This window comes from Triticum aestivum, chromosome 7A, assembly GCF_018294505.1.
Source record: "Triticum aestivum cultivar Chinese Spring chromosome 7A, IWGSC CS RefSeq v2.1, whole genome shotgun sequence".
In the NCBI taxonomy this organism is placed as follows: domain Eukaryota; kingdom Viridiplantae; phylum Streptophyta; class Magnoliopsida; order Poales; family Poaceae; genus Triticum; species Triticum aestivum.
Genome location: NC_057812.1, coordinates 403,445,417 through 403,472,473, shown reverse-complemented (window position 1 = coordinate 403,472,473; position 27,057 = coordinate 403,445,417). Strand labels below are relative to the sequence as shown.

Below are 27,057 nucleotides of genomic sequence, written 5' to 3'. Positions count from 1 at the left end.
AAACAGTGTACACACACGCGTGCACAATAGGTACATAGAGTACCCCATATATATATGTACCCCATGCACGCACGCACACACACAGTGTTTGCGCATGGGTTACTAAAATATGTCCAAGGTTTTTCTCTGCCGAGGAAAATGGGAAATTTTAGTTCTCACGACTGACACAACTGCATTGATGATTCTGATGACAGATACAGAACACTGCAATAGCCTTTCACTTTACGCTCTGAATTGCATAAAAGCCTTTTCATTTTGTATGAATCTGAATTGGCTTTATTGTGCACAGTAGAGTTTTATTTACTGTCGCTTGACCTCCATCCTTAAGAATCTATTGTTTTCTATTGGGGGGGGGGGGGCAAGCAGTGGCGGAGCTACCATAAAAAGGTTGGGCAGGCCAGACACTGCAAAGTGTGCTACCAAACTGCAATGTTATGGGCTGGGCTTCCTATAAAATGTTTTTTCCCTTCAGTCCTGGGCGGGCCATGGCCTATCTGGCCTTGCTGTAGCTCCACCGGTGGGTGCAAGTATCTCAGTATAGTGGCAGGATATAACCTAAATTAGAAAACTCTCACCTTTCTGCTTCCTGTATATGTTCTGCTCTGTTGCTGGAACTTGGATCAGCACTCTTTGTACTTATATTCTGGTTGAGTCTGGGAATATTGATCAACATGCCATATCTTCAATTTTTTTGAACTGCTGCATCTTGAAAGGCAGAAATATACCTTTCCAAAAAGACAGAAATACTAAGCAGTTTTGTTACTGACGCCAGCTTTTATGACTCCAGGTTTTCGATATTACGGTCGTTAAGCCATCTGCATTTGTGGAATATGGATTGGGTTGTTTGGAGCAACTTGCTGATTCTGGGTATCATAGTGCAAGATCAGTTCGCAATAACCTGAGAGTCATGGTAACTTAACAACTAAACACCATTACATCAGTTGTGTGGCATATAACTCGTAGTTTTTTTGTCAGATTTAAGGTCAAATTAGCCTTGATTCAATGGGGCCTTACCTTTTAGGAAGGAAGGAGTATTATACTATTCGATTCTTAAGTATTTTGAGTTGAAAAGAAGAAATAATCTGACTAAAATTATGACGGGAAGTATATTGTTTCACTGTTCCATGCAATGCCGTACACAGTAGTCAGCAATACCCTTCTCATTTTCCCCAATGATTTCTGAATACTTACTGTGCTTAACGTACCTAGGTAGCAGGAGGTGATGGTACAGTAGGTTGGGTGCTGGGATGCTTAGGAGAACTATATGTGCAGAACCGGGGACCGGTTCCTCCAGTTGCTGTCATACCCCTTGGAACAGGAAATGATCTTTCCAGGAGTTTTGGTTGGGTAAAAGATGTCTTTCTTTTGTTCTTACAGTCTTCCTGTGATACTTACTCGGAATTTTCATCACTTAACTGTTATTTTCAGGGTGCTTCATTTCCTTTCTCATGGAAAGCAGCTGCTAAACGATCTCTCTACAAGGCTATTTTGGGCACAGTTTCATGTTTAGACAGGTCACTCTTGTTTATTTAATAGTGAAGTTTTTAAGATCTTCTACATTGGTAGGAACTTGTACCCTACCAGGCCTGGGGCGTAAGCAGTAAGGGAAGGAGGGAGCTGGGTGAGGTAATGAGCGGCCGCGCCGGCGGTTGGGCACCATTGCGGAAGAGGAGGGAGATGGCGGCGGCGGCTAGGGTTTCGGCTCCTCTGGGAGCCGGGCAATAGAGATAATAATCTTCTTATTGCTTAATTCCAAAAAGAGTCTTACAGCCTATATTTATAACCTAGATAACTTGCAGAAGAATTAACCTAAGATAACTTGCATAAGAATTAACCTAAGATAACTTGTGGGCTAAGATTGCCCGGTGGGCCTAGCTAAACCGGCCATAACACTTCTCCCCGCCTGCACAAACAGCTCGTCCTCGAGCTGTAAGGTGGGGAAGCGCTTGCGGAACTCCTGGAGGTGATCAACCAGCGTCAAACACCTTCTCGACAGCTGGGGCGGCCAGGTCGGCGGCGACAGTGTCCTCCGGAATGTAGTCTGCAACCTCCAGGTAGAAGAGTCACGGGCAGACATGGCCGGGCGTGTAGGGCTCGTCGCAGTTGAAGCACAACCCTTGGCGGCGACGCTCGAGTAGCTCGGCTGATGTGAGCCGGCGGAACGGCCGCACCGCGGTCGCGACGAGGGGTGCCGCAGAAGCCTACGCAGGCCGACCCTGTGCGGAATCCGGCCCGGGTAGCAACCCAGCGGTCCGGGACGGTGATTCCTGCTAGATGGCCACCGCGGGCGTAGTACATGGCCGACTGGAGATCCTGGGGTCCCCAAAGCTCCACGTCCACGCGGATGTGATTCGGAAGTCCACCGACAAAGAGGTCGGCCCGCTGCTGCGCCGTTACACCCGACGCATGGCATGCCAGGGCCTGGAAACGGTCGGCGTAGTCCTGCACCGTGGAGGTGAAGGGAAGGCGGCCGAGCTCTGCCTCGCGGCTCCCACGAACCGGAGGCCCAAAGCGAAGGAGGCAAAGCTCGCGGAAGCGCTCCCAAGGGGGCATGGCGCCCTCGTCCTGCTCGAGGGCGTAATACCAGGTCTGTGCCGCGCCGCGGAGGTGGTACGAGGCGAGCCGGGTACGCTCCGATGCGAGGATGCGCTGCCCGCGAAAGAACTGGTCGCATTGGTTGAGCCAGTTGAGGGGGTCCTCCGTGCCGTCATAGGTGGCGAAGTCGATCTTGGCGAACCGCGGCGGTGTCTAGGTCGGAGCGCCGTGTCGAGCTGGCTCGGAGGTGCGGAGCAGCGAGGCGGGTGGCGCCTAGTCGGAGTACTCCGGGTAGGGACCGACAGAACCAGATGCCCCCCCGAACTGCGGGAACGGAGTCTGCTGTTCGGGGGCCGTGGTGTAGACTGGCAAAGACGAAGGCCCAGCCACCCACGCTGGAAGTGGCGACGGGGAGGACGGTAACCGGACCTGATGAATCGGGAGGCCGGTCGGCGAGGGTGCCCCTGAGCTAGGCAGGGGCGGTGCCGGTGGTTGTAGCGTCGGTGGCGGGGGATGGGCTGGGGTGTCGGTGGCCGCGGGAGGGGGGGGGGGGGGGGGCGGCAAGTACCACAGAGGGGCCGCGGCCGGCGTGGTCCCGCTGGGGTGTCCCACCAGGAACGGCAGCAGGGGCTGCCCGGTGCAAGTCGGCGCGGAGAACGGTTGCAGCTGTCCGGTGGCCGCCGCCTGCGGCATCTGCTGGAGCGGCCAAGGGCCCGAAGACGGCGTCGGCGCCAGGGGCCAGAGGGGCGCCGTGGCAGCCGGAGGGCCGCCCGGTGGAGCCGCTTGGAGCGGCAGCATCAGAGGGGCGCCGTACGGGGAGACGCCCTGGGCCGGCCACGGCGTGTGGCCGTAGGCGGCAGCGGCCGCCGTCGGCAGGGGCATGTAGGGCCCGGCCGCGTACTGCTGTTGCTGCAGGTGGAGGCTCTGGACGGCGGTGATGAGGTCCCGCAGGGTGGCCGTGACTTGCTCCGGGGTGAAGACGGCAGACGGCGGTGCGCAGGAGGAATCGTGGAGGACGGCGTGGCCGGGGTTGCGGTGGAGACGGGGGCCGCCAGCGCGGTTGACCCGGCTGCGGACGTCGTCGGAGCGGTGAGGGGCGGCGCCGGCAGCATCGGCACGGTGAGGGACGGCGCCGTCGTCATCGGCGCGGTGGACCCGCTGGAAAGCGCCGGCGGTGATGGTGGCAGCGACATGATCGGAACATGGTCTCTGATTACCAAATTGGTAGGAACTTGTACCCTACCAGGCCTAGGGCGTAAGCAGTAAGGGAAGGAGGGAGCTGGGTGAGGCCATGAGCGGCCGCGCCGGCGGTTGGGCGCCGGCGCAGAAGAGGAGGGAGATGGCGGCGGCGGCTAGGGTTAAAGGCGGCTAGGGTTCCGGCTCCTCTGGGAGCCGGGCAATAGAGATAATAATCTTCTTATTGCTTAATTCCAAAAAGAGTCTTACAGCCTATATTTATAACCTAGATAACTTGCAGAAGAATTAACCTAAGATAACTTGCATAAGAATTAACCTAAGATAACTTGTGGGCTAAGATTGCCCGGTGGGCCTAGCTAAACCGGCCATAACATACATATTCTGTTTTCTAATTTAGTACAAACGTGATGCATATGTATTAGTTAATTTAATTTCCAGCTAAAGCAATCCCAACCTAATTTAAAGGACAGCTGCCTCCTGGTTGCCTGTGCACTTCTTGATACGCCTGTTGCTTTAGCTAGCCACCACCCATAACAAATAAGGACTAACATTGTCCTTGAAATGCACACTTCTCTTTCCAAATGTGTGGGTTTCAGACATGAATACGATCTCCGGTACACAGTTGACCATCACATTTTGATACTTGTATATTAGCAGAAGTTATAAAAATATATAACTGCTTGAAGTACTTTTGACGATAAATCTACTAATTTCACATGAAAAACGAAGTTAGAAAATTGTGATTGCATCCATTCCTGAATGACATCTATTTGGGAAATGAGGTAGTTACTGTCATGTGGGGTGCCCACTACTAGTCCTTGGATTATACTCCCTCTGTAAAGAAATATAAGAGTGTTTAGATCACTACTTTAGTGATCTAAACACTTATATTTATTTACGGAGGGAGTACCAATTGTGATACATTGTAAGTGATTAATGTTAGCCTAAACTGCGAGTGCTCAGGGTTGAGCTGCGAGTGCTCGGGACTAGGAAAGGACCGTCGTGTGGACTAGCACGAGAGAGACACTGGATCTTGGTGAGTGAAGCTTGAATGCCATTTTCTTGCTAATGAAGAAGATACATGTCCTTTTATAGGACTAGTTACGTACTGGTTAGCACAAAAGTTTGCTAGTAGTACTTGTGTGAACATGGAATCAAAAATCCTAGCCGCACTGCCCTGACTACTATCCTGAGTTGTATCCTATCCTGACGTGCTGCAGGTTATCCTATGCAGCCTATTTTTGACTTTGTTGCTCTTTGTTCACACTAGCTGTGCAGGAGACAGGGTTTAGTCCACAGTTAATCCAAACAGTCTTCATGGAATTTCCCATGTTAGTAAGATCCTAGTGATTTATCCTACGACATGATCATAGCTAACACCCTCTTTAAAAAGAGAGAATCACATCTAGTGACTTTTAGTAGTGGTGAACACTCTAGCCAGATTGATTTCATCCTCTCGAGAAGAAAAGACAGGCGTGCGTGTTTAGACTGTAAGGTGATACATGGAGAGAGTGTTGTCCCTCAGCATAAGCTTGTGGTTGCTGACTTCCGCTTCCGGATTCGTGTCCAGCGGGATAGGCGTGCCAGAGTCGCTAGAACGAAGTAGTGGAAGCTCAAGGGGGAGGTAGCTCAGACGTTCAAGGAGAGGGCCATTAAGGAGGGCCCTTGGGAGGAAGGAGGGGATGCGAACAATATGTGGATGAAGATGGCAACTTGCATTCTAAGGTGGCCTCAGAGTAGTTTGGAGTGTCCAGGGGAGGTAGAAGCGAAGCTAAAGATACTTGGTGGTGGAATCATGATGTCCAGAAGGCTATTAAGGAGAAGAAAGATTGTTTCAGACGCCTATACCTGGATAGGAGTGCAGACAACATAGAGAACTACAAGATGGCAAAGAAGGCCGCTACGCGAGTTGTGAGTGAAGCAAGGAGTCGGACATATGAGGACCTCTACTAGCGCTTAGGCATGAAGGAAGGCGAAAGGGACATCTATAAGATGGTCAAGATCCGAGAGAGGAAGACGAGGGATGTTGACCAAGTCAAATGCATCAAGGACGGAGCAGACCAGCGCCTGGTGAAGGACGAGGAGATTAAGCATAGATGGCGGGAGTACTTCGACAAGTTGTTCAATGGGGAAAAAATGAAAGCTCTACCATTGAACTGGACGACTCCTTTGATAATACCAACTCTACCATTGAACTGGACGATTCCTTTGATGATACCAGCTCTATCATTGAACTGGACGACTCCTTTGATGATACCAGCAGGCGTTTTGTGCGGCGAATCCAGGAGTCTTGGGGTCAAGTAGGCTTTAAAAAGGATGAAAGGACGCAAGGCGATGGGTCCTGATTGTATCCCCATTGAGGTGTGGAGAGGCCTTAGGGACATAGCGATAGTATGGCTAACCAAGCTTTTCAACCTCATTTTTCGGGCAGACAAGATGCTGGAATAATGGAGACGGAGAATATTAGTACCAATCTTCAAGGACAAGGGGATGTTCAGAGTTGTACTAATTACCATGGTATTAAGCTGATGAGCCATACAATGAAGCTATGGGAGAGTCACTGACGCTTAAGAAGAATGACAAGTGTGACCAAAAATCAGTTTTGGTTTCATGCCTGGGAGGTCGACCATGGAAGCCATTTTTTTGGTACGACAACTTATGGAGAGATATAGGGAGCAAAAGAAGGACCTGCATATGTGTTCATTGACTTAGAGAAGGCCTATGATAAGATACCGCGGAAGGTCATGTGGTGGGCCTTGGAGAAACACAAAGTCCCAACAAAGTTCATTACCCTCATCAAGGACATGCATGATAATGTTGTGACAAGTGTCGAACAAGTGATGGCGACACTGCTGACTTTCCAATTAAAATAGGACTGCACCAGGGGTTAGCTTTGAGCCCTTATCTTTTTGCTTTGGCGACGGATGAGGTCACAAGGGATATACAAGGAGATATCCCGTGGTGTATGCTCTTTGCGGATGGTGTGGTGCTAGTCGATGATAGTTAGACAGGGGTCAATAGGAAGTCTGAGCTTTGAAGACAAACCTTGGAATCGAAAGGTTTTAGACTTAGTAGAACTAAAACCGAGTACATGAGGTGCGGTTTCAGTACTACTAGGCACCAGGAGGAGGAGGTTAGCCTTGATGGGCAGGTGGTGCCTCGGAAGGACACCTTTTGATATTTGGGGTCAATGCTGCAGAAGGATGGGGATATTGATGAAGATGTGAATCATCGAATCAAAACCGGATGGATGAAGTGGCGCGAAGCTTCTGGCATTATCTGTGACGAGAGTGCCACACAAGCTAAAAGGCAAGTTCTATAGGATGGTGATTCGGATTGCAGTGTGGGCCAACTAAAAGGCGGCATTTTCAACAATTAAGTGTGGCGGAGATGAGCATGTTGAGATGGATGTGTGGCCACACGAGGAAGGACCGAGTCCGGAATGATTATATACGAGATAGAGTTGGGGTAGCACTGATTGAATAGAAGCTTGTCCAACATCGTCTGAGGTGGTTTGGGTATATTCAGCGCAGGCCTCCAAAAGCTCCAGTGCATAGCGGACGGCTAAAGCGTGCTGATAATGTCAAGAGAGGTTGGGGTAGACCGAACCTGACATGGGAGGAGTCCGTAAAGAGAGATCTGAAGGACTGGAGTATCACCAAAGAACTAGCCATGGACAGGGGTGTGTGGAAACTTGCTATCCAGGTGCGAGAACCATCAGTTGGTCAAGATCTTATGGGTTTCACCTCAAGCCTACCCCAACTTGTTTGGGACTAAAGGCTTTGTTGTTGTTGTTGTTAGTAAGATCCTGGTGATTTGTCAAGTCTGTATTCGATGGTCCTGTTTTATGATGCCAACTGCAGCTGCTGATAATACACATTGGCTGTTTTTTGGGGGGGAGGGGGTGTTACTCTAGTTTAACATAGCATGCTGTGATTGAAATGCCAGATAGTCATAGCTATCATGAAAGATTCCATGTACTACCTCTGTAACTTTTTATAAGACGTTTTTAGAGTCTATGACAGTGTCAAAAAACGTCTTATATTAAGTTACAGAGGGAGTACGTATTAATGCCTTAATGGTTTTCTTTATATGAAAGCTTATCGCAGAACTCGCTACATGATGTTTCCTTCTTTAGTAGGTATGGTCTGTACTTCCAGAATTGTTCACTTCCAGTTTCTCAGTAGCATAGTTTCCTTGTGCAGTTGGCACATCGTCGTTTCTATGCCAGAAGAAGGAGAAGAACAAGAACTGGATCTTCCCCACTCCCTTAGGCACCTCGGAGAGTGTACATTTTATGATGTACTGCTTATAGACTATCTTCTAGCAATTCATCAATCCAATGCAGTTTATTTTCGCACACTCCGATCCACGTGAATGCAATAATATGTCCTGCAGGATGGCACTGCTGAGGGAGAGTTGGCTGAGACAGTTTGTTGCTTTGACGGCGTCTTCTACAATTACTTCAGCATAGGTACTTTCTTTCTTGACTTGATAACTTCTAGCTGCATTGCTTGTATTTGTCTTCATTATTTAAGAATGTATTTCCTAGTATCCCCTAAATATTATTTTTAGGTTATGCTCTTATTTGGAATAATCTTGGTTATATATCTATTTTTTTCTCAAGAAAATGCAAAAGCCTTGAGTTTCCATGCGGTTGTCTAGACGGAGTGACACGTTTGATGAAACTAGTCCACGAAGGCGTCCCCCCATCGGGGTGGCACGCCGTTGAGCGCAACCCAGAGAGCACCTCGTGCCACACGCACACGATAAGGAGCAGTGTGAGGAGATGAGCCATCGTCTCCTTCGAGTGATCACAGAGTATGCAGCACGCCGCATGTTGCAGGCCCGGCATGCGCTCTGCTCTCCAGCAGTGACTCTTCGACACTGAGAGTGTTGGGTCCGGAGAGGCTGAAAGATGGACCCTGCGCACCAACCGTCCAGTCTGGATGTACTGCTAAAGGGTTATCACGACTCAAAGCCCTCTGTCTCCGAGATCCATCAGCGGCCGGCTTGGCCTCACTGACGCCTCACTGACGGTCCGCTACCCTGAGACCAAAAAAAAGAAGCTCAGGCGCCGCGCAATCTCTGATATGGTGCGACCATCAAGCAAGCGATTCTTCTAGAATAAGGCAGTAGTTTTCTTGCCAGCCACCATTTTATTGGATGCGGTGAACACCTCACGCTCATCACAGGAGAATTGCAGGTCGAGGCCCCTCCAAGGATGGAGGGGATCGGTGCACGTCCACCACAACTAACGGACCCTTAGGCTTATCGCCGTTCTGCCAAGGTAACACCCAAATCTCCCAAGCGAAGGGGCCTGCATACCTTGAACCAGTTGACGTGGCAATGGTCGCACTGTGTAGCCACCCTGCCCAGCCAAAGGAAGCCTCTCAGGATTTTGTCAATCTGTTTCTTGGTCTTCTTGTTCAAGCCGAGGACCACCATCTGGTGCAAAGGCATGGTAGCCAGAACTGACTTGACCAAGGTGAGACGTCTCCCCTTGGCCATCATGGAGGCCTTTCACGTGGGAAGGCGGTCCGCAATCCTGTCAACCAAGTGTTGGAGTGCCTCGCTCGACAACCTCCTCAACACGAGAGGTATCCTGAGGTGCTTGATCAAGGTGGCACTCCATAACCGATGCTGCCTCTAGGGCGTTGTTGGGGCCCTCGCTGTCAGATCTGGAGGTGCTAGGCGACGGAGCTACTCGAATTCCTTGGCCTTGGCCAGCAACCTGTTGAGAGTCTCAATCATCAACACAAGCAACATCAAGGAAAGCGAGTCACCCTGTCTCAGACCCTTGTTGTGCCAAACCACCAGACCCGGCTTGCCGTTGAGCATCACCCTCATGCTACTCGAGGACAAGATGATGACAATTCACTCGTGGGTTATATATCTTTTAGTGTCTTCTTCTAAGTGAAATAATCTTGTTTGCTAAAAGAAACGCGTTTGATATCCACCTTCATATATTTATTCATATGTATTAACAAATCTGTTGCAAATCATTCTAAGGTTGAGGAAACTTTTTTTTAACATGTCACGGCGGGTGGTGGTGGGGATCCCCACCTGAATATGATCTCTATTCAAAGAAAATGATCCAGTTTATGAGGGGAACCAGGTCAAAAACCGTGATCCGGTTTATGAGGAAGACCGGATCGAAAACCTTGATCCAGTTTATAAGGAAAACCGGACCCAAAAAACATACAGCCCCCAGCTCACTTAAACCCCACATGCCAGTGGCAGCAAAAAGGGGCCTCTTAGCCAGGATCCGCAAACAAAGGGGGTTATCGTCAATTCCCCCCATGCGAGAAAGAGGAGATTACCGGGTTGCCGAGAATGAAAAACATCAACTGAGGAGAGCTGGAGGTGAGTCGGCATGGAATTGCCGAGTCAGCAAGCTGACCACCGAGATGTAGAAGGCAGGAGAACGCCACCAAGGTGGACGCGGCGTCTGCAGACGTCGTCGTTGTCCGCCGGCAAGGATTGCTCCGGCCTCCACATCAACCAAACGACTCAACCCCACCGAGCAACGCGCAGAGAAGCAGCACCAGTGGACGGATCAGGAGCAGAGCGTTTGGCAAATTTGGATCCGAGGGATGATGCCGTTGGTGGACACGAGCCATCCAGAGAGGGCGGTGGGGGTCGACGTGGGCATGCTGGGCGGCACCATGATAATGAAGAGGAGAGGTGGATGGGTGCTCGAGGCTGCACGATGGAGAGGTGGGGGCGCAGCCAACCCGCAAAGCATCAGGCGCCGAGAGGCGCATAAAGTGCAGGCTACGCGAAGAGGGCGGCCAGCTCCAATGAGCAGGCCCGGGGGCGCAACCACCAGCGCGAGCGCCGCACGGGGGCGCCAGGAAGCGGAGGTGGTCGAGACTGGACGCACACGGGCGCGCGATGGAGGCGTAGTGAGTGGGCGAGCGGGAGGTGGAGAGCAGCGAGCAGAGCTGGAGCGGAAGAAGCGGAGGTGGACGACGCTGGACGCGCACGGGGGCGCTTCGAGACCGGAGGGAGAGGGGCGAGCATGAAGTGGAGCGCCGCACGGGGACGCGTCGAGGTTGGGGCTGTGGATCTGGATCTGGCTGATTGGAGCTGAGAGAGGGAGAAAAAGAGCGCGGACCCGAGCCGCGAGCGTCCTCGCCGCGTCCGTCTGCCTTGGGGCTTTGCCCTTGGCTCATTATCTTCTAAAATAGTCGATCATATATATTTATATTGTTCTTGCGTGATAAGTTTGTACATGTTTATGCTGTTTCATAATAAGTGAAAGTAATAACACAATTTTTAGTACTATCCTCGAAATAATGAGATGAATAATCTTCTTGTGTTATACATACGTGGAGCTTGTTTTGTTGTTACCATATGATGTTTGTTGTATCTAATTTGTCTATGGCGTAGGAATCTTTCAGAATGAAAACATGCATTCACTGTGCACTTTATTTGAAAACGCAGGGATGGATGCTCAAGTGGCTTACGGATTTCACCAACTACGTGATGAAAAGCCATTCCTTGCCAGTGGTCCTTTATCTAATAAGGTATGCAACTTAGTGAAGCCCCTGCCTTCACTAAATAATGGGAATTCCACAGCTCCTCGGCCTAAACTTTCTGATATAACATTGCATGTTCAAGTTTTATGTCCTTTTAGGTTCTATATATACGGGAAAGTATCCGGTGCTCCCAGCCTTGGAGTACTCCCGGTACTCCAATGTCAATAAACATTTTTTTTAATATTTCAAAAAATTCCGAAAAAAAATTATGAATGTTCATAATGAATGTGACTACAAGCCCTAAAAGTTTCAGGTCCAAACTCGGATCACACATTGAGAAACAAAAATGTGAAATCTAGGATGAATAGTGTAAAGAAGAGACAAAAGCAACATTGATACTATTCAGATCTGTATTTTTCTTTTTTGTTTCTCAATGTGCATTTCGATGTTGGACCTAAATATTTTATGGGATGTAGTGACATTCCTTGTGAACATTCTCATTTTTTTCCGGAATTTTTTGAAACATTTAAAAATGCTTTTTGACATTGGAGCACTGGGAGTACCCCAAGGCTGGGAGCACTGGATACTTTCCCATCCATGATAGTGTTTGTTTCATGTGATATCCAGTATTGGCAGTGTAGTTTTCCAGTGCGAACCAAAGAGTCTAGTCTAGGTCTTCAGGAAGAAATATAACAACTGTAACTCGGAAGGCATATGCTGAAAAGCAATAGTCTGATCCTGCACACTGGAGTGCTCGAAGGAAGCATCAACACCAATATGATTTGGTGAGCTCATGCTTCATATGGTCACACGCAATACTGATAGCACATCCACTGTCTGACAAGAGAGTAGTTGTAGTGACAGAAACACCAAAATCCACAAGCAGACATAATAACAGTCATCTCTGCTGTTAAAAGAGCCATAGCTCACAACTCGGGATTTGAAATCGAACGAGAAACTGCAGTATGTTTCTTCTGTCTTCAAGGCAATGAGAGAACCACTAAGAAAAACACAGTTAGCAGAAAGGGACCAACGATCTGAATGATTGCTAGCCAAGTGGCATGTGAATAGGCCTGAAACTGGAACGAACTGAAGCATGGGAAGAAGAGGTGGCGAGAGATAGTCCCATGATGATATCATAGAAGACGAAGGAGGTGACAGTAGTTGGCTGAAGTGGGAGCATAAATGAACCGACTCAGAATGTAAACGAGATAGGAAAGGTTTAGACGAGTGACAACTAGATAGACAGGACTCCCAACAAGTTGACAGTAGCGTGTCGGATCATACAAAGACTGACCGTTAGAAGCCCAAAGGTGGACATTGTGCTCCATCTGAGTCTCAACAGTGTGTTGTGTGCTCATCAGTAAGGGCAACACGAGCAAGAAGATCATGGATATAATTCTTTTGGGAAATAAAGAAGTCATCAGAGATAGAAGAAACCTCAATCCCAAGAAAATAGCAAAGAGGACCAAGATCATACAGAAGAAAATGCTCACTAAGACATGCCTTCACAAAGGCAATGCACTCAGAGTCGTCGCCAGTGATGATCATGCCATCAACATACAGAAAAAGAGTTCGCCCATGAGTTGAAAGGTGGACAAAAAGCGCAGGATCATGAGCACTCGCTGAAAAACCAGCCGCAGTCACCACTGAGTAGAAATGCTCAAACCAGGCATGAGGGACTTGCTTAGAACCATATAGAGAGCAACGAAGATGACATGTCATACCACTAGGAACATAATACCTAGGTGGCGGCTGCATGTATACCTCTTTACTTAACTCACCATTAAGAAATGCATTCTTGCCATCAAGCTAAGAGACAAGACCAGTGACAAACATAAGCCGTAACGAGAAGTGTGCGAACACTGTTCATGCAGGCCATGTGAGCAGATGTCTCATCGTATTCATGACCATGCCTTTTCTCACAGACCACAATGCGAGCTTTCTAGAGCTCAAGAGAACCATCAGAATGAGTCTTATCCCTATAGACCCACTTACATGTGATGGCACGAACACAGGATGGGAGATGAGATCCCCAAGAGCAGCAATATCCTCTGCTATCGCATGCTACCATTCGGGATGAACAACAACGTCACGATATGCTCAAGAAGAGTTGTGCCAGAAAAACCACAACAATCAATAGGTGAAAGCGGGCGAGTGTAGAAAACATAAGTAGGTTGAGCTGGAGGTGGTGCGTCGCCAGCAGAAAGAGACAGTGTAGTTGAGGGAGATGGCTCATCAGAAGAGGATGACACATTAGAAGAATCCACAAGACGTGGACGACGAGCATACTCCCTCCGTTCTGAATTACTCGTCGCAGAAATGGATGTATCTACAACTCTAGATACATCCATTTCTGCGACGAGTAATTCGGAACGGAGGGAGTAGTAAAGAAGAGGACGAGGATCACTGGGGAAGCCTTAAGGGGCGAGTGAGACGAGGTAGCCTCAGGTAACAAACGAGGTGGGGAAGTTGCAAGTGAATACGGCGTGGGGTGTGACGCCCCGGGAACGGCCCTATCCAGAGCACCTCCGCTAGTATCCGCATAGTATCAACCCCAAGATAGCCACGAAACACAATGTACACGTGCCAACGTGCACACTATGTGGGTGGAACGGTCAGTATCACAACACAATTGTTCAACAGGTCTGCAACAGTATACAACAGCTACAATGAGGCAAAATTAACAAATGCAAATGGAGTCGTTCTTCACCAAAGAGATCCCATGGCACTCACATGGGCGTCCATATCTGATTTGCAGCATGGGAATGCAAATGAAACCATCCTTCACCAAAGATATCCCAATTTTGTGATTTTAGCAAATGCCTTAAGAAGGCTAAAGAAAAGCTAATGGCGTCCATATCCTGTCATCCCACTGTCTGAGGAGTAACCATATCTAACGCTGTCCTTCACCAAAGGGACTGCTTGCTCCTAATGTTGCCATCTGATTTGTAGCATCCGAATCAAAAGAATTAATATAGCAAGGTGAGTACTAAACTGTACCCGCAAGACTTACATCAGATCTATACTAAGTATGCAACATTCTCAAGGAAAGGGTATATGTGGTTTGAGCGGCAAAAAGCACTAGCATTCTATAGAGGTACGCTACAACTTGCATCTACCAAAGATAAGGAAAGAGAGCGCAATCACACACGAGGAAGCAATCCCAAGGCACTCACACGGTTGACAAGTTTTATTCATTATTAATTGAAGTTTTATTCACATGGTTAGCCGCAGTGACTGACGGGTGGGGCCATGGGCATGGGGAAGAGGTTGGAGGGAGGAGAGTTACCTGGCAGTGGCAAAAGGGAGGAAGAAGGGTTAGGGTTTGGGAGCGCGGAGTGGCTTTATGGGTTGAGGAGGTGCAGCGGGGTGGCTGGTGGCTTACGTCCTCGAGGGGGCTCATGCGAACAGGGTCCAATTAACAAGTTTGGTGGGGTGGGCAGGGCTACGCCTTGGGCTGAGGAAGAGGGAAAAGGTTGTGTCGTGACTATTGGTTAGCTGCGCACATGGGCGATGGCTAGCTCCGCAGTGCCCAGTTGGGTTGTGCCAGAGTGAAAATGGTTGGGTTTAATACAGAAAATAAGAAAGTTGTTCTTTGGAAAATAGTTAGGGGGTCTCAAGTGAATTCTAAATGGTCTAAAAATTCAAATGTGGTCTCTTTGGTACTCCCTCCGTCCTAAATTACTTGTCGCAGAAATGGATGTATCTAGATGTATTTATAGTTCTAGATACATCCGTTCTTATCCATTTATGTGACAAGTAATTCGGGACGGAGAGAGTATTTATCAAGGCCACACAAAAATAACCAGGGTATTTAGGCAAGGTCTAATTTTTGTTTTGAAAATAGAAGGCAGAATAATACATTTGGAGGTTTGAACTATAGTTAGGTGATAGACTTGGGGTAAAATCATGTAATAATTAGGGTAGCTCCCAAATAATATATGAAGCCTAGGTGCAAAGTTTCAGAGTGAGTCTTGGGGTAAAACATGCAAAGGGGAATGGGTTTAGTTATCCGCCATTTAATAAAATGGAAAAATAATCTAGGGTTTAGGTTTTAATTCAGTATCCAAATTAAATATTTTTAAACCTTAAATTTTTGTGAGGGACAACATTATAAAATGGGACTCTATCCAAATTGTCTAGGGTTTGAGAAGGCATTTTTGACATTTGACAAAATTTAAGGTTTTAGCCTTTTAGGAAAAACCTTGAGGGTTGAATTAATCCTCATCTGAAGTTAAATTAAATTAAAATGATGCTCATGAGATGCTAATGAGATGATCATGATGCAAAACCAATTTCTAAAGAAAGTGTTGCTCCTGGACTGTTACATGAGTCTACAGCAGTAGTACATGGGGTGATAGGTGTGTGGTAAAAGTGATAAAACAAATGTCCTCAATGGAGGAGGCCGAAGAAGAGGATAGACGTGGATAGAAAAGACGAGACTCATCAAAATTCACATTCCGAGAAATGCTCATTCGGTAGCAGACAGGAAGCAACACCGATAGCCCTTGTGCTCATCATTGTAACCTAAGAAAACACACACAACTTATTTAGCAGCCAGTTTGGTGTGTTAATGGGGGGGGGGGGGAGAAGAATGTAATGGGAGGGGGGGGAGGAGAATGTAACAAATGCAACCAAACAAATGAAGCGATGAGTACTCAGGAGAAAGACCCAAAAGGTGCTTAAGAGAAAAATTCCACCATGTAGAGCAAAGGAAGGTTGATCCTGTCTCTAGAAGTCGATGGAGAAGACAAGGTCACAGACACAAACGTAGTCGATGGACTACCGATGAAAGTCGCGAGAGGAGTTGTTGTAGAGCGGCCACCACGATCTGCGGATGTAGAGCAACCATCATTGTCCGTGGAGATCGCTAGAGGTGTTGCTATAGAGCAGGCAACGTCACATGTGGATGAGCACCAAGTACCGAAGAAAGATGCATGCATGTGACGGCATTAGTGTAGAAACACCGGCAAAAAGGTAGTGGACAGCAAGGATGAGGCGTACCCGAGGACATGGACATTGCACATTTTTTTTACAACAGATTGAATTAGCCTGTGGCTGCCCGAAAATGCACTTAGCTGGAAAACAAAAGTAGCAGCAGGAGAGCCACAGCGCAAGGGCCTCTCCAACTCCGTGCATCAAAATGCCGTGAAACATTCGGACAACACGGTCTAGACAATTTGTGCCATCCAATGTCCGCGGATCGGTCTACACGTCCGAATTCCGCCAAACCGCAACCAAAGTTGGGGGAGATTTGGGGGAGTCCGGACGCCCTCCACACCAGACTCCGACACACCCGGCCCACCCAACCCCCCCCTCAGAGCCCTTTTTCCCCACTCCGTCCTTGCCCTCTTGCTTTATATCTGTACCCACCAAGATCGCCGCCGCCTTTACACCCCTCTGGCAGCCGCTGAGTTCTTGCCAGACCACTGCTGCTCCATCGAGGCGCCCTCTACTTTGTTTCCGTTGCACCGTCGGATCTGTCTGTAACTTAGGTATCGTCTGCCTCTGCCGTGCCATCCATGGCAGAAACCACGCTCGGCAAGTGTTCGGCCTAATGTCAGTGAGAATATTTTTGACCTTCTTAACATGAAGCAAGCACGATAGTGGGGTACTCGGTGACACCATAAACTCTTGCAGTCGATGAGGAAACGTTAATAAAACTACATTTCAGGATGCGTTGTTGGCCACAAAGCGCGGGTTGTAGGCATGAACCAAAAGGTCATGATATTTTGGCAACATGTGTATTCTTGGTTTCATGAGAGCAGTACGTGCGGGTGTAGCCGCCTAGAAGTACGTCTGTGAACCATGCTTTGGCCGGCTACAGATCGGATCGATTGATCTCGGTGACTTGTGCCCTGACCTCTAGTTAGAAAAACATGTCAAAACTGCAGCGGTAACTTGGGCGGCCTGATCCAAGCGGCTAGGAAGCAGTGGCTGGAGGCTGGAGGGTGTGCGGGCGTGCAGACTGAGGAGAGCTGCAGCGGCGGCTGACAGAGGTGGACGGCGGAGACGGGGCTGGATCCTTTTGGCAGGCAGTGATGTCCTGGGATGAGGAGATGGTGAGGCGACATCGGGGAGATCGAGAGAAAAAAATATCAATGACGAGTTGCGACGTCTAGGAATAAGAGGTAAATCTTGAGCTCTAATACCATGTTAGGAAATAACAACTCGTATTTCAAAATGATCATAGACTAGTATATATGCGCGTGCATGTGCACAAAGTCTCTTATACAACGGGGAAATACAAAGGGTACACCGTAATTTTATTTTGGTTGAATAGGTTGATGGATACTTTCTACTAGCGTATAATTCTCCTTTTGTGTAGTTTCAACTTTGTAAATTTTAATTATAGCATTTGTGGCTTTCAACAAATAATCTTACCTATAGTTTCTATAATAAGCTTTTGGAGTGACATCTGATAATTAAATTACTGATTGGCTGATTTTATGACAGTTAATTTACGCAGGATACACCTGCAAGCAAGGGTGGTTCTTTACACAGTGTATTAGTGACCCTGAACTACGGTATGATATTTCCTTTTTAAAGATTAACATGAGTACTTTTACAATAGGATAGTGATTGCTTTCCTTTGGAAGGCTGAACTTGCTTACCGAAGCGCCCGTTATAGAATCATGTTTGATCATGTGATGTCAGTCCTGAATAGAAAGAAGTGTATATAACCCCTAGACTTTCACGTTCCGGCTACATCACCCCCTCAACTCCAGAACCGGCTACATAATCCCCTCAGCTTTCCAAAACCTGACGGAACACTCCCTGACACTCTGGTAAGTGGTTTTAGACAATGGTTTTGCCAACGTGGCAGCGAGGCCAGGTGTTGAAGCCCCGCCACGTCACCCTCGACAAGCTGACAATCAATAGAAACATGCACATTTGAGGACGTGACATGAAAGGGTGTAGCAATAGGTGCAATCACAATGGATAAGGATGCAGATGCATAGTTTGAACCATAAGAAGTCTACTAAGTCGACACATATGGTGTGTATTGAGAAGCTATGAGTTGCTTAACAATATGAGATGTAGTCTTACGTCGAAGATCGTCACTGAGGCAAGGATGACCCACTTCAATTCGTTCAGTTTAGCCAAGCCAGAGCACGTGCAGGATCCATTGGAGGCTAGAGGGGGAGGGGGGTGAATATACTATTGAAACAAGGGGTCTACGCAAAAACAAGCGTGGAAGCAAAATTCGCAACGAAGGTAAAAAGTTTGGGAGAGAGGTCACAAGCATTGATTTCTCCTGAGGTTGAGATAGTTGGCGCTATCCTACTCCTTGTTGGTGGAGGTGCGAAGCACAAAGGTCTTGGTAGTGTCGCCCACAAAAGGCCAACAAAACGCATGCCCCACCTATACCACCATGGCTAGTCGACCACAAAGGTCAAGCCTCACTCGCGGTAGATCTTCACGAGGTAGGTGATCTCCAAGGCCTCACAGACTTCTTGGCTCTTTCACACCTTGAAGGCTTCCAAGCACACCTAGCTGATCTAGGTGGCACACACCCTCCAAAAGTAACAAGATAAGGTTGCTTGGTGATGAATACCTTTGCTTGTGCTTTGAAAGATAATTTCCTCCACACTCGAACTCTCATAGGACAGATCTTTGGATTTGGAGAGGTCGGGTGTTTGAATGGTAGACTTGAAATCACGTGAGGGGAGAAGATATCAAAGGTATGGCATGAATGTTTGAAGATTGCCCTTTGAACTCAGCACAGACTATGGAGGTGGAGTGGAATTGTAGGATTGGTGGTGGTATATATAGGCTGAACCCACTGAATGATCAGCTCAGACGCGCAGAGTGAACTACAGAGTGGTTTCTTTTGAATAGCTCGGAGGGTTCAACCTAAATTCACCAAAAGGCTCCAATCAGCACCGGCACTGGTGCGCTCACTTTTGGATACCGTTAGGAATATTTGACCAGGGGAGGGGGGGGGGGTCGGAGGTCCTCCCAGCAGTTAGAGGTTGACAACACCAATGTGTTGGAGGCTCCGGATGACACTTGGTTACGATGGCTATCTCTCTCGAAGGAGTTGGAGGCTTCGAATGGATATGCCTTTGTGGCTGTGAACAATGTCAAAATGTGAGAGATAGTAGGGAAGTAGTTGAGGTGTTTGACTGGTTCTGGAGTTTGATCTCTAAGCACTTAGCAAGAAAAAGTATCAGCACACAAACATGGTCCCCTTTCGATAGTATCAACGTACCTATGGAGTCAATGTGATCTTGTATCACTAAAAGCTACTCCCTCTAAACAAATATATGACGTTTTAGATCACTAGTGACCTAAATCGTCTTATATTTGTTTACAGAGGGAGTATAAAGGATGTCCTTTGTTGAAGTGTATATGTGGATTGCCTAGCCCTTTTCATCAGTTTAGGCTTTTGGTTGCGTTGGCTAGCGAATGAAGCTTAACATGGTATCAGAGCATCTCCAGCCGTTCAGCCCCCCAGGGCGCTGAAAAAGAGCGCCCTGGGGGCGAACCGGCGCTAGATTGGCCCCTGGGGGCGACCTAGCTCCCAGCCACGCCCCCAGGCGCCCCCAACCCACGGCAAATTCAAACGTAGTATTCCCGCTCACAAAATAGACGCCACAAATCAGCCGATCATGCGGCCACAGTTCGGCGATCGAATAAAAAGTTCGGCGTTCAAAAAGAAAGGAGGCGCGTGCAACGCATCAGACGACGAGGTCGGTCTCCGGCGTAGGCGGAGTCGGCGTGCGCGGGCTTGGCGGGGTCGGAGCTTCTTCTGCGCTGGGCGGCGTCGGCGTGGCTTCTGTGCTGGACGGCATCGGCGTGGCTTCTGTGCCGCGGGGAGTCGTGGAGGCATCATCGCTCGGGCTTGGCCGCGTCGGCGTCGGCGTTGGAGCTGGCGGCGCCGTCGACAGCAGCTGGTTCAGGATGAGACCATGCTCCGCCAAGTACCACGTCTTGACCGCCTCGTCGTTGCTCTAGAGCATGTCCACCCCGCCCAACAGGAAAGCCAGGTCGGTGTTCCTCTTCTTTGCGGTGACGTTGGTCCGGAGTAGGTCGAGCTTGACGGCGCTGCTCGTCATCAACGCCGACCACCGCGCCTTGGTCTTCTCTTCACGCAGGACGGCCCGGGCCTGTGCGTCGGCGAGGCAATGCTCGATGGACTCCTACATACGCGCGGTAGCCGCGTCGACGTGTTCCGCCTTCTTGGCCCCTTTGTTACCATCCGGTCGGCCCTCTGACGCGTCCGGGGTCGGCGCGTCCGGCTTGTAGGTCTCCTTGGCCTTGTCGAGGGTACGCCAGACTTCCGTCCACTTCTTGCACTTGTCAATGCGCTTGTAAACGTGGAGGTACTTGAACTCTTGGTCGCGGTTGCCTAGGCGATACAAGGCGAACATGTGCACCAGCTGCGCGGAGGAACAAACAGTTGGCGGGCGCGAACGGCGAATAGAAGCGGGAGACCGGCGTGCCGTACCTGATCCTCGACGTTGGCGCCGCTCTCCGGGTGAGCCGTGATCTCCTCGACAATCCCATGCCATTTGTTGCACGCCGCCTGGATGAGCCCCCAATGGTTCGCCATTGCCTTCGCCCCTTGCTGCATGTAGACGCCTTTAAAGTAGGGGTCGACGAGCTTGCGCTCGTCGAACTCGGCCTTGATGCACTCCCAGTACGTCTCGATGCTCTGGTTCGTGCCGGTGGTCGGGTCGAGGCAGACGACTTTCCATGCTTCGGCGAGGCATTCCTGTTCCTTGGACGTCCACTTAATGCGCGGCTCGCCGGTCCTGGTTGCCCCCTTCTTCTTCTTGTGCCTCCTCGCCGGGACAGTCGCTGGCTCCTCCTCCTCCTCGTGCTCCTCCTCGCCGTACTCGAGCTCGCCGTCCATGCCGCCGCTGAGGTCCACTGTGTCGTCCTAGGTAGTGAACCCGGAGGACGCGGCCGCCGCGGCCGAGCCTGCCGCGATGATGTCGTCCATGTCGGCGTCGGTCTCGTCGGTGTCGCCGAGGTGCGACGTGGAAGCTTGTGAGAAGGGCAGTGCACCACGGCGGAGAGGGGGCGTCGGGGAGCACGCGTAAGCCGGCGGCAAGTAGTTGTATGGAGGGTACTGCACGCCGGCGAAGGCGGGCGAGGGTGTGCGCTGGGTTGGGTGTCCATGGGGGAAGGTGACGTTGGGGTTGAACCCACCGTGTGCATCCCCGTCGGCGTAGCCCGGCGACGGCGTGCATCCCCATGGTTGCGGTGACGACGAGAAGCCGGACGGAGAGCCGACGCTTTGCTGGCTCCAGGGTACATACTGGGTGTGCATCCCCGTCGGCGTAGCCCGGCGACGGCGTGCATCCCCATGGTTGCGGTGACGACGAGAAGCCGGACGGAGAGCCGACGCTTTGCTGGCTCCAGGGTACATACTGGGTGTGGCCGCCTGGTGGATTCATCATCCCCAAGCGAGTCGCCTCGGCCTTGGCTTGGTCCGCCGCAGCCGCCGCGGCACGCGCCGCGTTGTCACGGGCCTTCTTGGCGATCGCCCTGTTCCGCCTATCGGCGGTGACGGCCTCCCGTCGCTGAACTTCCGCCCTCCACTCGGCGCTTGTCATGCCCGGTGGCTTGGACTGCGGCGCCCTCGGCTTCCTCTGCTTCGGCTGGGCGATGGAGGCGGTCGCGGTGGTCGCAGAGCGGGGGATCACGTACTTCTTCGGCGGCATGGCGGCGGCTGGGAGGCAATCGGGAGGGAGATTGGCGGGAGGAAAGGAGGGAAGTGGGGGGCGAGGGCGGGAAGAAACGGCGGGAAGAGGCTCTCGTCTCGCCGACAGAGCGGCCCCACGCCCCTTTTCGCTTGTGCCGGCGCCCCCAGGCGTGCCCCAGCGCGCCGGGTTCGGCCTGGGTCCGCCGGCACCAGTTTCGGCCCGAGCCGGTGAAGAACGGGCTATTGGGGGCGCGACTGGGCCGAATTATGGGCGCCGGCGTGGCAAAAACGCCTGGGGAGGGCCTGTTGGGGCCGCGGCTGGAGATGCTCTCAGAGCCCAAGGTCTTGAGTTCAAATCCTGGCTTTGAGTCTATCCACATGTCGTGCAGGTGAGAGGGGGTGCTGAAGTGTATATGTGGATTGCCTAGCCCTTTCCATCAGTTCGGACTTTTGTTTGCATTGGCTAGTGCGTGAAGTTTAACATCCTTAACCTTGCCAACACTTGATCTTGAAATTTTTTGGGGTCAACAACTATCTTCCAACTTGCATCTTTTGAGACTATCATGAAAAACAGGTGTAAACAATAGGCCCTTTAATCAAGTTGTCATATATCATTTTTTTTACTATTTACTGTAGATCAACAGCCCTACATTCTTTTATTCCAGAAATTTTTGCCCAGACCTGTTTAAATCCACTCTCACTGGGAGCGGGTTTAAACAGGTCTGGGCAAAGGATGCAATTTCAAAAAGCCAACGAGGATTTTGTCGATCCAGGCTCCGTTCTCAAGCCTCTGGACCACAGTGCGGACTTTGCATCGATGCTTAGGGACCTGGCGAGGATGTCAGATGTGATCTCAGCCACATCACAACCGCTGAGCCAACAGTTAGACCAAAACCGGCACGACTGGGCCAAGTTCTGTTGAAGTGGAGGCTTGAAATAGGACAAGCTCAAAGGTTGAGGCTTCGATGTCGCGCCCAAACCAGCAGTAACTGATCGGTTGAGTTTAGAGTTTAGATGCCCAGAACCATAGGTTTATCAGTTCCCACTGCTCTGATTTTGTGTACTGTTATTATTGAGTTTGATATGTCTATGTTACTCATTCTTAACTACGAAATTTTCTAAGCTAGAATATAGAAGTAAATAGGGGTCCATATAATTAATGCTCAGACTAGAGAAATACTGTGCGGGAGGCCTCTCATTCTGTATGTTCTTTGTTATATCAGGGGACTGACAAACATTATCCGTTTATCAATAAAGAAGATGGACAGTTCTGAGTGGGAGCACATCCCTGTACCATCAAGGCAAGTTGGCAAATTCTTGGTATTAGTGGAATAGTTCTGATCTGCACATTTGAAATTGACGTAGCATTTAGTTATTGGAAGAACATCAAAAGATAACATAAGTTCCTCTTCTCCTTTTTTTTTAAACATGATTGTGTCATGAATTGATGTGGGATATCTGAGACTACTATGGACACATACTAAATAATGCAGTGTCAGGGTAGCTAGATATCACTCTCCGCACAAATATACATCATGTAATTACTAAACAGAAAAATGCTGTGATGCAGTGTAAGGGCTATTGTTGCGTTAAACCTTCACAACTATGCGAGTGGAAGGAACCCATGGGGAAATTTGAAGCCTGAATACTTGGAAAAGGTGCTATGAATACATTGATGTGATTATTTATTGTTTTCCCTGTTTACAAACATTTCATCCCGAGGAAGCTGGAGCACTATCTATTCATTGAGAATAATATAATTATTTTTTATATATTTGTTTATGTCTAGAAAGGATTTGTCGAAGCCCAATCAGATGATGGCCTTCTTGAAATATTTGGGTTGAAGCAAGGGTGGCATGCATCCCTTGTGATGGTTGAACTTATATCTGCCAAACACATAGCACAGGTATTTGTGTACACAATAATTAGGTTGGGTAGTCATATGAAATGAAGAATATCTATTGTGGTAGCTGTTTACTACCTTTTGTTAATCGCCATAGAAGAATACAGTTTTATGGCATGTATATTACTTAGTGGGACAGTTGAGGAAAAAATAACCTTTAGGTGTATTGGTGACAGGTTAATGCATGGAACATAACTATAAAACTTGTGCACCGACCTTTCATACTCTCTCCAGTCCAAATTAGAGGTTTTTCCCAAGTCAAAGAAGTTTGACCAACTCTATAGAAAAATATGTGTGTTGAAATATTTTCTTATAAACTTGGTCAATGTATATATTTCTAGACTTGGTCAAACTTCAACAAGTTTGACAAAGATAAACCTCGAACTTCAATTAATTTGGAATGGAGTGAGCAAGGTATATTTTTCTATAGACTTGGTCATCAAACTAAAAGGAGTTTGATCTAGGACAAACCTTAAACTTCAATTAGTTTGGAATGGAGGAAGTAATTCATTGCAACATAGAACCCTCATGCCTCTCCCTATGCTTCAATGTGGTGTCGCCTCTCAGTACTCCATATCATATTTTTGTCTCTGTGGCATAGAATTAATGAGGTAAGAGTAGGAAACCGTCTTATATTCTAGATACCATCTTTAACGCAATCCAACAAAGAAATCGTTAAAACTTGAACTCATCATCCAATTTGACGGATCGCCCCCGCGTCGGTCCACACGGGTGACTCGGGCGGTACTGAAACCTTGCCGTCCGGCGGCTCTCTCTTCCCTCTTTCTCTCCCTCGTTGCCTCTGGAGGGGGCCGCCGGCTCATCATGCAGCCGCCGGTGAAGGGGGTGGCAAGGCCTTCGACTGCTCCCCTGCCTCGGGCGAGGGCCTGGATATGAGGCGGTGGCTTCGACTGGTGTGGGTGGTGTCCGTCCGCCGGTGGTGGGCGTTCGTCAGCGCAGTTGGCCGGACTTCCTTGACTGCTTGGGTAGCGGGGTCCCGGTGGACGTCCTGGCGTGAGGTGGTTCCCCGTGCCCCTCTCGTCAGATCTGGGGCAGACCATCCTAGCGAGCGGCTCTCCCTATCAGCTGGTCCAGATCTCCGGCATTTGTGCTCGGAGGTGTTGGTGGCGGGCTTGGTGGGTGCCGGGATGGGAGCTTCTCCAGGGGAAACCTCTGGCCGACGGCGGCGGCCACGTCGTCGATGGCGCTCATGTGTCATTCGCCTCCTTGGTGGCGATAGCAAGGTCAACTCCCCTGCTCCCTTCTCCCTCTATGTCGGGTGAAAACCCTAGTTCCTCGTGAATGGGCGGCGGCGGCGCCATGGCGTCGTCACCTCCTTGGAGGCGTTGTCTTGGGCATTTAGATGGAGGGTGTGTGCGGCGAGCGCGGATGGTTCCTGGTGTCGGAGGTGGTGGCGGTGTGGCATTTACCGCGTCGGCGATGGCGGGTCTCGGCGGCATGGCGCAGCGGGGTCTCAGCGATGGACGTGCACAGGGTGGTGGCATTGTCTGGCTCATGGGGGCGTCAACGGCAGTTGGGGGCGTCGACGGTAGTTGGGCCTGGCAAGGTCAATGCATGGATCTCTCCTGAAGTTGGAACATCGGAAGATGGCGGTGGCGGATTCTGGAGCGTGCACATGCGGTTCGTGTTGAGGATCTGCTAGACCGGCCGGGGATCTCGGCTCGCCGGCGGGCGGCTTAGTGAGGCCACCGGATTAGATGGTGTGCGTTGATGCGTGGTCAGGGCACTTCATCGACCTAGTAGGTGTAGCGACATAGATCGCCAGGAAGGAGGCTTTGGGTTGATCCATGTATTTGATTTTGTCAGATTCTATTGAATAATATAATAAAAATGGTTGTGCGCATCGCTCGATGCAGAGGCCGGGGGTTATCCTCCTTTTTGAAAAAAACATCCAATTTGACTTACATTGTCTTAATAAGAGTGTGGACCATTGCATTAAATACTTGGTATATTTAAGATACAACCAATTGGATTGGTGGGTATCTAAGTGAGATGGCATACTTATAAGAGACGACCAATGGGACTGACCACAAAACAGATAATATAAAATGGTTAACTTTGAAGGACAAATCAATTCCAAGTCCATTAACTGGAAATATGAGATCACGTTGGTGTGCTACTCTGGTAAGCAAATGAGGAAAATAAAAAGAAAGGGAAGAAAAGATTAAATAAATATTCTGTAAAACTGAAGCAAGAAACATAAGGTGTCAATGTCAACATTGTAGTGTCCACGTCATGTTATAACTGTTCCAGTTGTTTCAGGCAGCAGCAATCCGGCTAGAGATCAAAGGTGGCCAATGGAGGGATGCATATATGCAAATGGATGGGGAGCCATGGAAGCAACCACTGAGCACCGAGTATTCGACATTCGTTGATATCAAGAGGGTGCCTTACCCATCAATGATCATCAGCGGTGCAGATCGCTAAGAGAGCCGACGATTTTATGCGCTCGCCTAGCTGGACCTGCAAAGAGCAGTTTTCAGCTTCCAGCCCGATGAATTACAAGCTCAATCCTGATCATCCTTGTGCAAAGCCGTAACAATATATGAAGCTGTGGATACATAGAATTTGTATAGCAACGACAGAATGTAGTCATGCCACCGCTTTGATCTGAGTTATGAACTTAATATCATGCGTACTGGATGAAGTTGCTCTTGCAAATTGTTTAGTAATTCGAGGGTGATACCGACAATTTTGTTGTAGTAAAAGTGAGGCTTGAGACAAACTAATTTTTTTGCTAAGTAGGAAACTTTATGGAAACTATTAGGCGATGTGATATATATAACCAACATTACTACGAGGAAGCTCATTTTCGACAAAGGGTGGATTTTATTCACTCAAAATGAAGCATCAGGGATACAAACACATTGAGCACACACCCGGCCTCTGCATAACCAGGATGCACATAGTCAACATCAACATACACACATAGTCAACATCAACATACACACAAAAAACGCCAACAAAGAACAAAGTCATACAAGACTCAAGCTATGCCTAAGTGAGGGAAAAGAAAGAAAAAAACTCTGAAACAATCAAAACAACGGTCGATAAACTATATCAACGACCATATCCGCACCAACCATCTCTCGACAGAACAAGCGCAGCGAGAAAGTTTCTTCAACAGCAACGCCTTTCTTCAGGAAGGAAACAACGCTTAAACGTCGTTGTCACTGGACCCGATCAACAAAGGACAGACTCTAGGTTTTCACCTTGAAGAACAAGTCCGAGCACATCCGAGCAATGCTTCATCAAAA

At 49.1% G+C, this 27,057-nt stretch overlaps 1 protein-coding gene across 2 annotated transcripts in view; it reads left to right on the top strand.

Annotated features, from left to right (window-relative positions):
* Positions 1-26,597, top strand: part of LOC123147173 (diacylglycerol kinase 4) — a 32,572-nt gene extending 5,975 nt beyond the window's left edge. The window contains exons 2-12 of one of the 2 annotated variants that reach the window (XR_006473085.1): positions 788-910; positions 1,210-1,347; positions 1,429-1,514; positions 7,938-8,034; positions 8,131-8,206; positions 11,182-11,264; positions 17,676-17,746; positions 23,100-23,177; positions 23,447-23,534; positions 23,670-23,782; positions 26,063-26,597. Coding sequence is in view for 1 of the 2 variants with exons in the window: in XM_044566405.1 (XP_044422340.1) it covers positions 788-910; positions 1,210-1,347; positions 1,429-1,514; positions 7,938-8,034; positions 8,131-8,206; positions 11,182-11,264; positions 17,676-17,746; positions 23,100-23,177; positions 23,447-23,534; positions 23,666-23,782; positions 26,063-26,227 (1,122 nt within the window). In the remaining variant the exon portion in view is untranslated. Of the gene's footprint in view, positions 1-787; positions 911-1,209; positions 1,348-1,428; positions 1,515-7,937; positions 8,035-8,130; positions 8,207-11,181; positions 11,265-17,675; positions 17,747-23,099; positions 23,178-23,446; positions 23,535-23,665; positions 23,783-26,062 lie in introns of both variants that reach the window. The other variant, XM_044566405.1, reaches the window with a different exon arrangement.
* The last annotated feature ends 460 nt before the right edge of the window (positions 26,598-27,057 follow it).